This window comes from Sceloporus undulatus, chromosome 2 (assembly GCF_019175285.1).
Source record: "Sceloporus undulatus isolate JIND9_A2432 ecotype Alabama chromosome 2, SceUnd_v1.1, whole genome shotgun sequence".
In the NCBI taxonomy this organism is placed as follows: Eukaryota; Metazoa; Chordata; class Lepidosauria; order Squamata; family Phrynosomatidae; genus Sceloporus; species Sceloporus undulatus.
In genome coordinates, this window is record NC_056523.1 from 63,271,678 (window position 1) to 63,284,836 (window position 13,159).

Genomic DNA, 13,159 nt, shown 5'->3' on the forward strand with positions numbered 1-13,159 from the left:
TGAAATGCCCTTAAAGACATGGGAGTACCAACACATCTGAAAGTCTTAATGAGAAATATGTACTTAAGATAAGAAGGTACTGTCAGGACAGAACACAGAGCAACAGAATGGTTCCCAGTTGGCAAAAGGGATCAGGCAAGGCTATATCCTTTCACCCTCCCTGTTCAACTATGTTCAGAAGCAGAACATATCCAAAAAGCAGGCTTGAACACAGAAGGAGGAGGAGTGAAAATGGGAATAAGAAATATCAACAATCTAAGGCAAAAGTTTCCAAACCTTTTGACTTGCAGAGCCCTTATTTCTATGGTGGAGCCCCTAAGAATTAATGGTGTTTAGGCGTATATATACAATTATATTCTTATTCTTTAATTTCATTCAATTTTTATTTCTTTCATTTTCCTGGAGTGGCCAAAGAGCACCTGGGAAATGCACACGGAGCCCTAAGGGCTCTTCGGAGCACAAGTTAGGAACCCCTGATCTAAGGTATGCAGATGACACAATACTACTAGCAGTAAACATCACAGACCTACAGCAACTACCAAGGAAGATCAAGGAAGAAAGTGCAAAGGCAGGGCTATTGTTGAACATAAAGAAAACAAAAATAATGACCATGGAGGATTTTTTACACAAATTTAGCATAGGTAATGAAAAAACAGAAATAGTAAAATAGTTCTCATACCTAGGATAAATCATCAATCAGAGTGGGGACTGGAATCTAGTCATCATCAGAAGACTAAGAATATGGAGGGCAGCTATGAAAGAACTAAAAAAGATCCTAAAATGTTAAGATATGCAACTGAGCATGAAAGTTAAAACCATGCAGGCCACTGTATTCCCTTTTACGATGTATGGATGTGAGCACTGGAGAGTTAAGAAAGTGGATAGGAAAAAAATCAGTTAATTCTAAATGTGGTGCTGGAGAAGAGTGCTGAGGATATCATGGACAGCCAAGAAGTCTAACAACTGGGACTATAGGGATTCTTGTCAATCCAGGATACTTCTCATCAGGATCTCCCAACACTCAAGGAACACGTTTTTCAATCATTTTCAATTTTTTTTTTCCAAATAAAGACATGTGCCTCACTTGTTCATATAGCAATAAGCATTGTTTAACAGTAATTGTATGAGTTGTTCAAGTGGATGCAAGTGAATATATAATTTGAATTTTAATGTAATTAGCATAGTAACTCCGTTCCATGAAATAAAGAGAATAAATCTTAATTTGATCTCCAAGAATGTACATTCCTAATTCCTCATTGAATTTAAACAGACTTCTCAGTAGACATTCAAAGGATTGCACTGTTTGTGATTTTCCATTTCAGTTTTCTTTTGAAGTTGCTGGTTAGATTCTATTCAGCCTCACTTTAAGCTGTTGTGGGTTTTGTTTTTTAATGATTTATTCTTGTAAAACAGAACAGAATGGAATCATGGGTCAATAATATTTAATTATGATCAGGAAAAGTCTTAATAAGATAATTGTGACTATAGAACAGAAGAAACTAACCATTAGAAAAGCAGACAGAATTATTTGGCCAGATCCAACTAAAGTGATTCACACATGTAAAGTTTCTTCTGCAAATATATTGCTCACTGGATGGGTTGCACATTTGAATGTGGCTCTGGATACACTAAATTGATTTTAATTCAAAGATGAATAAGCCTTTGAATTTGCTTCACTGTCAATGTTCTGGCACAACTAACTTCATGTCAGCCTCTCCACCCAACAGTAAAGTTTGATGTCATCACTACATTTCATGCAATCATCTTCTTTCCAGCACAGATAAATGTAGATAATTTATGTTGGTTAAATACATGTAGAGCCACAGATTTCTGAGTTGGATTGTGGTGTTGCTGCATATAAAACACAAATTGTTCATATTGCAACTATAAAAATAGTCTATGTATATGCATTACTTTTAATACATTTGTCTTCAAAAGAGTTAGTAGTAAGATACCTTCACAGTGTTTCCCATCATACGCCAAACGAAAACCAGAAGAACAGGAACAATGATAGGACCCAGGAGTATTTTCACATGAGTGTTGACACAGTCGGCCTGGATAATTCCAACATTCATTTATATCTGCCATGAAGAAAGTATCGGGGTGAACATAAAACATATTTAAGAGATAGAAGGAAAAGGAATGGCAAATATGTTGGGGATTAGTTGTACAATGGCATCAATCTTAGATACTGTACTTCCTCACTCTAATTAGTATCAACAAAGGAAGAAGTATAGAAGTGTTATAATTAGGAATGTACAGTCTTTTTCTTTTGGTGCATTTGGCCTCCATTTCCTCAGATATTCATGGATATATATTTTTTCCAATGAGAAAACACAAGTTTTCATGTGAATATGAAAATTAAACTGAAAAGAGCTGGACATAAAGAGGATTCATGACACAAAACTGCACATTTACTAAGAACTGTACTTGATAGCCTCATTACCAATTACTATCAATTTTATTAGAAAATATGATGATACTATCTATATATCTACCTGTCTTTGTGCTCTACACAAAAAAGTGTGTGTGTGTGTGTGTGTAGCCTGTATAGCAGAGCGGTTTTTAACTTACAAAGAAGTACTAAAGGACTAGATTGACTCCAATCAATGCTCACATTGGAAAAAAAATTGGGAGATTTTCTTAATAGCATGTCTGATGAACAGCCAAGCTGGTGTTTGTGTATAAAGCAATTCTATTATCTCTTTCTTCAAGCTTTAGCATTAGAGAATTAATAAATTGTGCTGGAAACAACAGCACGTAAATACTAGCCTGAGTCTATGTCTCATCAATCAGCAATATAATCTCTTCCTGTGCTATACATACCAATGCAAGTTCTGCTGAATGAATCATACTGATATCCCATCTTGCAGTCACAGCGGTAAGCTCCAGGTAGATTGTGACAAATCTGTCCCTCTCCACAGCGATGAATGCCAGTCTGACATTCATCAACATCTGCAGAAGCAAATAGTAGCAATTACTCTCACTGCAGTGGGCCAAGCTGCTGGTCACTCATTGAATATCACAGTTTGTAGTCTGCTGTATTCAATGAAGAAGCTTTACACCATGAGAGTCAAAATGGACCAAAAGCACTCCTAACTTTTTCCTGCCTCTTCTGGGAAAAGGGCTGAGTGATCCTACTCCCCCTTTACAAAAGCTGGTTTCATGCTGTTACATCTTTCTCCATGGACCCACATAGTGGTTTAAAAATGAATGAAAATGCAGTTGGCAAGGCCCTCCTAACAAAACAGAAGGTTAAGAGGGAACATGATAGTCATGTTTAAATATTTAAAGGGATGTCATATTGAAGAGGGAACAGGTTGGTTCCAGAGACTAGGACAAGGAGCAATGGATTCAAAGTACAGGAAAAGAGATTCCATCTCAACCTTAGGAAGAACTTCCTGATGGTGAGAGCTGTTTGACAGTGAAATATGTTGCCTTGGAGTGTGGTGAATTGTCCTTCTTGGAAAGTTTTTAAACAGGGGCTAGATGGCCATCTGTTGGGGGTGCTTTGATTAGTGTTCCTGCATGGCAGGGGGTTGGACTGGATAGCCCTTGTGGTCTATGATTCTATGATTTCATAACCAGAAGGACAATATCGCCCTTGAATAATAGACATTAACCAAATTTAATATTTAGAATTAGTCATAATTATTAAATTTGATTTGCAGTTTCTAATGGAAGATATTTATACATTAATTTTTGAAATACCACTGTTTATCATAGAATATCTCTTCAAAATATATTATCAGGACTAAAACAGTGAGAAGTCATACCACCCAGCCTGTCATGTCTTCTTTGTTTATTTTTATGATTATTATGTTTATGATTATTTTCTAGTTTCCAGTTTTAAGCTGGCCTTTAAGAAAGATATCCCTCTGACCACTGTTTGGTAGTGGATGACTAGAATCATCTGTCCTTTAGCAACTGACCATCTTGGCTCATCAATGAAAAAACTTACAGAATTTCTAAAGCTAGAGCCATGTTAATTTAAGAACAACTGAGTCCAAGGATATCTGAAAGACTAACAAATGCATTCTTGAAAATATGTTCATAAATTTATGACCCACTTCATCAGAAGCATAAAGCATTATCCAGAATATTGCTTGTATCAACTGTACATGCGATTGGAGAGTCATTGGAAAGATAGCAAGGTCAGAGAAAGCACTGTACAGTAGTGTACGTATGCTGGATCTCACTCCCCACCCCCAGAAATAGCAGCCTCTCTCCCCCTTAAACTCCTCCAATGAACCCTAAAAGTCTGATCTATGAATCTGAGAAAACCTCTGTAATTATCCTGATTCCATTGTGTTGGATGCCAGAATGGAAAGCACTGGCACACAGTTACATTTATCAGTACTTTTTAAGTGACACAGCCCACCCTCATATGGTCACTTCAGTGTTGTTGGAGATTGGGGTGATCTTACTGCTCTCCAGTGATATGATTTGTTTTTGGGGAGGACTGTGTCACTTAAAAGGTAGGTTCAGAGGGGACTTTTGGTCATTGTACACCTCTGACCAAACAAGTGGGTTACAATACCATAAGTAACTCATTAACGTAACTCACTAAGAAGATGCCAGCCACCATAGGATCTTGGGCCTTAACAATTACGTTGTTAACAATAGCTGTTCACAAAGTCATGGCTAAGAACAGAAATATCCAGTCATTGGGTAAACTGGCTCATATAGGTTGGAATTCTGCTGGTTAATCCACATTCAATCAATTGTTGAACTGATTCAGTGGTTCTACTCTAGCAAGAGCTAACTCTTGGCATTAGGCTGTGGTGTGATAAGAATCCTCTATTCTGATCCAAGCTTGTGTAAGTCTTCCCTTTATTTGAGTTATATGTGATCAAAATAATTTGCAGTTTCATTTAAAAAAAAAAAGACTGACACATCAAACATTAGGTCAATAGCTATACTGGAACCTTGTTAGAGACTGAGAGTCACTGCTAGTGCTAATGGAGCATATGATACAAAGGGGAAGGTGTCTCTTTCATTCTCTCTAGTGAAAGAAACAAGATCTCTTTGATCTTTAATACTGTTCTTTTCTTCTGAGTTGTTGAAAACCTCTTATGTGCCAATGAGCTCACTTTGCCTGATACTAGGATGCAATATTGTTAGGAAAGTGAACAAAGAAATTGAAAAGTCTCCTGCATTAAATAAGAAAGGTATGCATAGACTTTGTGCTTAGATGTGCATGCTTTGATGTTTAGCAGGAATATTTGCTCCTCTAAATGTAAAATCATTGTAGAGTAGTGACTCTGGTCTAGTTTAACTGCTAACGAAGAGAGTTGGCTTCTATAATGTCTTTTATATGTCTTTTACCCTGGAATGAGTGTAAGAATATTAGCTCAGCTAGCTTCCAGGTCAAAGAGAGCCTCCAAATGTAGGTGGAACAAAATCTCCTCATGTGTTTTGATTGCTTTTGGATACTAGATATCCAAGGTTCCTATTTGGGTATTTGCCTTAACACATGAGGACTAAAAGGGAGTTGTGGAATAGGGACATACATGTAAACACTGCCTCCAACATCAATGAACAAACAAAAGGATCCTTCTTTAAACATTTGGCTCTTTTAATCATCTTATTTCACTTCAGATAATCTCATACTTGGTTCTAAACAAGAGTAAAGTCTGAATAGGTATAGGTGCAGGAAAGAAGTCATCTGAAGTCTTATCACAACAGTGGTATCACTAGGGTTAGCATTACCTGGTGTGGGCTAGTGGCAGCAACAGTGGATGTCCTACCCCATCAGCCTCACCAACCTGCTCAGCCAGCCATGGAGAGACCCAGGCAGCTGGACAGGTGGGCAAGCTAACCTGTGGATGTCCTTGTCCCCCTTCCCTCCCTCTGCCTCACCTCTCCATCTGGCCTGAAACAGAAAGACACAGGTGGCTGGAGAAGTGAGCCAGCAGACTCCCAGGAAGGGAAAGTGGGTCAACATTCTGCAATGGGGTAATTCTCCCCCATTTGCAAAGCATCCTGGCTGGTGTCAGGGGGGGTCGGGGGGGGGGGGGGGTTAAGATGGATGTCAAACAACTACTCTACCAGATGTTCTGGGATTGCACCAAGTGCAATATGAACCCCCTGCACCCCCCTAGTGACACCCCTTTATGACAGTATTAAATTTGAGGGGTGAAGCTGAATTTAGTTACACATATTTCCTGACTGCTTCATTTATTTTTTAATCCAACCCATTTTAAGTAACCCTAAGAAATATGAATCAATAAAAAGAAAAGATCAAGAGCTTCACTAAAGTGCTGTCTCTTGGCTTCTCTGCCTTGCATCACAGCAAGCATTACAAAGTTAATTTTAATACAGATTTAAATCTGCAAATTAGCAACTTTAGTTGCCATTAATTCATTTGTTCAGCCTTTTGATTAGTTTCTGTGAAATTGTGTGTTCCACTGTGTCCTGCCTTTAATTAGGTCCAGAACATTATTCAGTCAGAGGTGCACCATATTTCATGATAACTACTGTATTTTTCAATTAAATACAAGAGGAAAGTGCTGCTAACCAATCTAGTGAATTAGAGGGAAAGAACATTACTGGGAAGATGAATTTTCTAAACTAAAAGAAGTGACCACACAGTTCTACTGCAGAGACTTGTCCAGATGATCTATTTCTATTAACATAAGTTAACTCAGTTGAAAACCTAATTGTCCATATCTCATATAAAAAGAAGGGATGTAGTAGTGAAATGGAGGTTGGGGAGGGTGGTAATTAGAATGAATACATCTTCTGGTTTTGTTGTTTATGTTCCTTTCTAATTTAATGAAATCATATTAGAATATTTAGACTATAAGAAGGGGATTTGTATGTGCCAAGAATGCAACATGGCTTTTGAGTACTATACCTTACAAATATTTAAGTCTGGTATTTTAATGGGTTAAATTGGGATTTTTTTTCCCACTTTATAAAGCCCTGCTTTCTGTTAGAAGCTTTATCAAGCTTTTTGCATAATGGTGGCTCTGCTTGTTTTACCACCCCCATTCTCTTCTTGCATCACTGTAACCTTGTAGCCATTTTCTTTTTTCTCTTTTTCATCTCCATTGCATCATGTGTTTGATTATGCAAAAGTAATTTGTAACTAGCCACTTTTCTATATTTTCCAAAGAACACAAAGTTTGCTTCTTTCCTTGTTACACCTTGTGAATGTGTGTTGGTGTGTGATTGGATGTTGTTCAGCATCTGCCTTGCAAATGGATTATTTTGCCTGACAGATCAGCTACTACCTCTTTCATTTCCCAACCATTTCAACCACACCTTTGGCCTTGTCTCAAAATGAGAAATATGAACACATACACACATGCACATGCTCTTGAAAAATACGATGGCAGCCTTCATTGCAGAACAGAAGGTGGCCTCTCTTTGCTATAAAACATGCTCAATCCATAGTTCCCAGCATATGTGTATGTGTGTATCTGGATCTAACTCAGAAGAAAAGAATCACTACGGTGTAGGACAAAAAGGATGGTCTCCCCGCGCCTAGCTTTGGTTCTTGGGGAAGCCACAGCCTCCAGACCACGGGACTTCCCCATGGACCAAAAAGAACCTGAAAAAGCGGGCTCTTCTTGCAGTGCGATTATGATGCTGCAGGGCACCAATGGCGCACTCGCAACGTCATAATGGCATCGTGACGTGCGGACGCTAGGCGTTCGTCACTTAATGATAGTGGAGCCCATCTGTACAGGGTGCTGCCATTTTGACGCCCTCATCATGGGCGACGGGTGTCTAGAAGTGCCACCCCTTGCACGTGACAAGGGCATCCTATTGCGCCCGACTGGACCAGGCCTACAATACTGCACCCCCAGGCCCACCAACCCCGAAGCATTCCAAAGTCAAAGGTACCAAGAGGTCCAGGAGAAGGATTCTGGAAATAAAATAATGTTGAAGATCTATCCTAAATCCAGCAATTGTAGTTACTGTCAAAATCACCATATCATAGTGAATCCATTTGTTTTACAACACACAGAATTGCCTTTTGTATATTCACTTTTGTATAGTCAGAACATTTTATAAACAAAGTTAATTTCTTTTCTATACCCTGACAAGCTGAAAAGAGCTTTGAAGAATTATTAAGGGTTATTTTGTTAATAGGAACAAGTGGCAACATTTTTGTTTAAAAAAATGAAGAGTAACTTGTCCTTTCACCGAGTGCTAACACTTCCAAAAAAGAGCCTGCTCTTCTGTCCTGTACAGACAAACATGATGTTCAGGTAATCAAGAAACCTGCACTGCCTAAGATACATCAATTGCCATTTTGGATCTGGACACTATGACAGTCTAAAGTGGAAGCAGGAATAATTCATACATCCTTAGACTTGCTGCATATTATCTGTACAACATTAGCTTCCTTTTGGTGGCTGCAAAAGTAATCCAACACAAGATAGAATAACATTTATACTTCAGTAGCATTAAATGCATTTGGAACAAATCCTTCAATATACTGATGGCTATGTGATATATACATTATGTACAAAAGAGTTTCAAAACAATATTTTAATTTAGGTATTAGAATTTGCAGATGCATTCAGCTCAATCAAATAAGCAGCTAGGTTCCTTAATCGGAGTCGTACCAACACATCTGGTCCCATCTTCACTTGAATGATACCCTCTGCTGCATATTAAGAGATTCCGCTGGCATGTATAAGACCCAACTGTATTGATACAGTTGAAGCCAGCCTTACATGGCTCAGAAAGTGATGTACATTCATTAATATCTGTGGAAGAAATCATATATTAATATATCAGTGATTCAGTATCATATTAATCTGCAACCCATCTTCCATCTGTTCTTTCTTTCCCATTAATTTGGCTTTGATTTATTGTGCAATAAATCCCTGGCTGATGAGAATCTATTAAGTCAACATTTAGAAATTTAACGTTATGTAAATCCAATCTATAATTTTATTTTAATTATATTTTTTAAAAAAGGAAATGAGATTTAAAGGAAGAAATTATTGGAACATTAAAGGCTATTAAACGTGATCAAATATAGGTACAGTGTGCCCGCGCCGTACGCGGGCGCGCCATACGCGGCCTTGAGCATACGCGCTCAAGCCGCGGGGTGCGCGCGGGGCGGAAGGGGCGGTGCGTCCCATTCAATTGAATGGGTGTGCGCGCCTGTTGCGCCGCCGCGCACGAGCCCCATTGTTTCCAATGGGGCTCGAGCATAGGCGAAATTCGCCTTACGTGGAGGGATCCGGAACGGATCCCCCACGTAAGGCGAGGATGGACTGTAATACTAAAGTATCAGCAACTCATTCATCTAGCAATATATTGTTCAAGTTAAACTCACCGACACAATTACCCTCTGGATCTTGTAAAAATCCATCCATGCACCGTTGCTTTGATTCACAGTAGAATGATCCTTTTGTATTTTGACATACAAAGTTTATCTTGCAGCTGTGAGTTTTTCTTTCACATTCATCAATGTCTTTAAAATAAGATTAAAAAGCCAATTAATTTAGATATTGCTTTTCTAATTCTCTTGTAATGACTGAGTTCCTCCTAAATTTATTCATGCACATATTGTAAGCTGCCCCCACAAAAAAGGAATATAAATAAAAATAAAAATGTGTGAACTTTCAAAGGATGACTTCACAATGAGATGCTACATTTATATACATCATCAGCATGCACTGGTAATATATTTTACAACAATACATGAGATTGTTTTCAACAGTAATATTTAATTGGTTAACCCAGCTCCATTGTGACTTATTTTCTCCTCCCTGTGTCACAGGTATAAATGTGAAGGAACTTATATGTAGCCCATTCTCTTTTCTAAATACACTAAAATTTAATGTATTTTTTCACATAATGTTAAAGAAGCCATGCAGAGGCTATTTAAAGAAATACAGGTCAGGACTCTATGGTGTCAAATCCCTCAGGGAACCCACAACAGTGTTTGACTGCCTTGGTGAGTGTGTAAGGGAGACCTCCTTGCATAAGTGGAAGAGTGGTGAAGATAGTGAATGCTACCAGGTAACTTTAGTCGTACACTGCATCTGGGTGCCCCTGCTACTGCCATAGGAGGAGGAGATCATCCATCATGCAGCTCCAGATGTAGGTTGGCTCTATATAGTGCCATCTATTTCTTCAACATCTCTACGGGGTCATCAGAACCAAGGGACTATGGGAGTTGTGGCTTAGGAAATCACCTGTATTTCCAGCATCTTTCCCATAGTACAGTACCTTGATTCTGATGACTCTGGGGCTGTACACATGGGCCAAAAGGCCTGTTCACCCCCCACACACACCCCGGCCTGGTGTCATCCTGTTCAGATGATGCAGGCGAACAGCACTGATCAGAGAACAGGTATAGAATCATAGAGTTGGAAGAGATCACAAGGGCCATCCAGTCCAACCCCCTGCCATGCAGGAAATCTCAATCATGGTAGACCAACACCATTTCAGCAGATCTATCCTGACCCTGGCCCAACCCACCTTAGCCTGGTTTTAAATAACTAGCTGTTTGTGGCAGAGTCTCCCCAAAACCCCACCGTAACAACCAATAGTTTAGGAAGCTGCATGCTGCCTTACCTGCCACCACTGATGCCCTTCTTTATGCAGCCCCAGTTGCAGCCTGTGATGTTAGAAAGGGGAACCTGGCCATATTGGTGAAGCCATGGCAGGAGTGTCACAGTGGGCAAGTCAGTGGCAGCAGTGCCACAGTGCAGTGGTGAGTGGGCATCTGAACCAGAGCAGGTGAGTGCTAGAGTAGGCATGGGCTGGATCTGCGGGCAGAATACAATGGGGTTGGCCTGTTGTATCTGACCTGTGCATTCAGCCCCTCTGAGAAGCATGCGCCAGATGATCATGTGTAATTATGCCAGTGGGCCTTTCCATTCTACTTGGATTGCCTATGAACTTGGCAACAACCAACTAGGAAGCCAAACATTCCATTTTTAAAAGCAAAATTCATGGAAGTAGAAATCAATGACTGTGCTAATAAATGCAAGAACTATATGTTATCATTCCTCAAACTGTGAAGTCTTTCTGTCAGGAAAAAGTGAAACATCCACTAATAGCTAATATTCATTGACTTATAAGGTAATACACAAAAGGATGGAAATGAAAGCAAGTAACCAGGCATTGCATAGTATAGGGATGCTTGCATTTTAGGCCTGGAGCCAGTCATAAATCTGGGGACTACTCAGGCACCTGCTTTGTAATTTTTAATATGCTAGATTTGAAATTAGCTAGCATATTAAATGTAGCTGTGAGATGCCTTATAAATCACATCCTGCAAAACAGTCAATGTGGTACATTTTTCAAAGTATTTCGTAAGAAATAAGAGCATTGGAAGGCACTAAATGATTTAGGTCAGGAGCTGATCCCTGCAATCCCTGGGGAGTCCTACCATTAGGAAGAGGTAGGCAGACAACTCAGGAATCAGAATTTGGATATCTTGGAATGGGCAGCAAATTGTTAATTATTTAATTTCACACACACACACACACACACACACACACAGTCTTTTGTGCACAAAGAACATGGCTCACTTTGAGTACTATGTACCTTAAGTTGGGTGGGTTTGATGGAGCACCCCTGGCAATTCTTCCTTTAAAATCATAATGTCTTGATCCATCCTGCTGCCATCACACTACAGGAGACATCCTCAGACATGTCATATAGTATTTTTTTATTATTTATATGCTGACTTTCTCCCAGAATGGGATCCAGGGCAGGTTACAGAAGAAATCAGTTAAAACTGAAAACAATTAACATAGTACATGCTAGATATTGGAAAATATCAATCAAGAAGAATGCATAATGAAGATATGTGATTTAATAGAGAAGGAGAAATTAATAAGATTATTAAAAGAGAAGACACACTAAGTCCTCCCTTCAATACTCCTTTTCTGTTTCTTTCTACAACACATCTATTCGACCAGTCCAGGAAGCCTGCAGTCTTGGTTTCACTTTTGATTCCTCCCTGTCTTTTATCTCCCAGATCCAGGCCACAGCCAAAGCCTGTAGATTCTTTCTTTACAACATTGCCAAAATCCGTTCATTTCTCTCGACCTCCACTGCCAAGACTCTGGTCCATGCTCTGGTGGTGTCCTGAGTAGATTACTGCAACCTCCTTCTGGCAGGGCTTCCTCTCTCATCTTCGTCCTTTAATTTCCATTCAGCGGCACACATTATTACATCCGCTCACCGCTTTGACCATGTTTTTCCTTTATTATCATCCCTTCACTGGCTCCCCTTTCCCTTCCGTATTCAGTAACACCTGTAACATTCTGTTGTTGACCTTTAAAATCCTGCATGGGCTGCCCCCTCTTTATTTATCTGAACTTCTTTCTCCGTACATTCCCACTCGTACCCTCCGTTCTGGTAGTCAAGATCTGCTGTCTCAGGCCAGGATTTTCTCTGCCCCGTCCCGGATTCGTCCCTTCTCACTTGCTGACCCTCACTCCTGGAACCTTCTTCCCCCATGAACACGGGTCATCACTTCTTTGACCACTTTTACATCTGAGTTGAAGACTATCCTGTTCAGGGAAGTTTTCCCAGGCACTGTGTGATTATTTGATTTTTGATTGGATAGTTGATGTTGATGTTTCAGTTGTTGCCTGCTTATTTTAACCAGTTCTATTTTATATTTTTTCCTATTGTTTTATACGTATTTTGTAGATTGTACCCCATTGGCAGGTTTTATTTTTATTGATTTAATCATTTGTATGTACAGCACTGTGTACATTTACAGCACCATAAACAACAACAACAACAATAATAATGAAGCTTCAAAAAAGACTAAAAGACAATGGAACTGTTTTAAGCAAAAATAGGAGAACTTCACTTGTATTGTAAATTATAGATTAGATAAGCAATCTAGTAAGAATAGATTAGTCCACTTAATGTAGAGGTTATTATAATACTGCACAAGCTGAGAATGGAAAGGTATTTCAAAGGTAACCAGTATCAGAATTGTCTGTTGTTGTTAACAGCTCCTTGAGTTGATCTTGACCCATGGTGGCCTTGCAGATGAGACATCTCCAAGATCATCTCCAATCATCTGGATGCAGCGTCGGAGGCATGCCATGACACCATGCACCATCTGGAACATCGCACAATATCATGACACCCTGGGGGCAGAGTCAGGATGCTGCACCCTTACTTCGCCCACAGGCCGGCACAAAATGCCTGT

General features: G+C 39.4%; 1 protein-coding gene across 3 annotated transcripts in view; it reads right to left on the reverse strand.

Annotated features, from left to right (window-relative positions):
- The window catches only part of FBLN2 (fibulin 2), a 208,492-nt gene that overhangs the window by 15,644 nt on the left and 179,689 nt on the right, over window positions 1–13,159 (reverse strand). For all 3 annotated transcript variants that reach the window (XM_042452149.1, XM_042452150.1, XM_042452151.1), the window contains 4 exons: window positions 9,305–9,442; window positions 8,583–8,726; window positions 2,827–2,955; window positions 1,956–2,081 (listed from right to left, as the gene is read on the reverse strand). In XM_042452149.1, coding sequence (XP_042308083.1) covers window positions 1,956–2,081; window positions 2,827–2,955; window positions 8,583–8,726; window positions 9,305–9,442 — 537 coding nt within the window. The remainder of the gene's footprint in view (window positions 1–1,955; window positions 2,082–2,826; window positions 2,956–8,582; window positions 8,727–9,304; window positions 9,443–13,159) is intronic.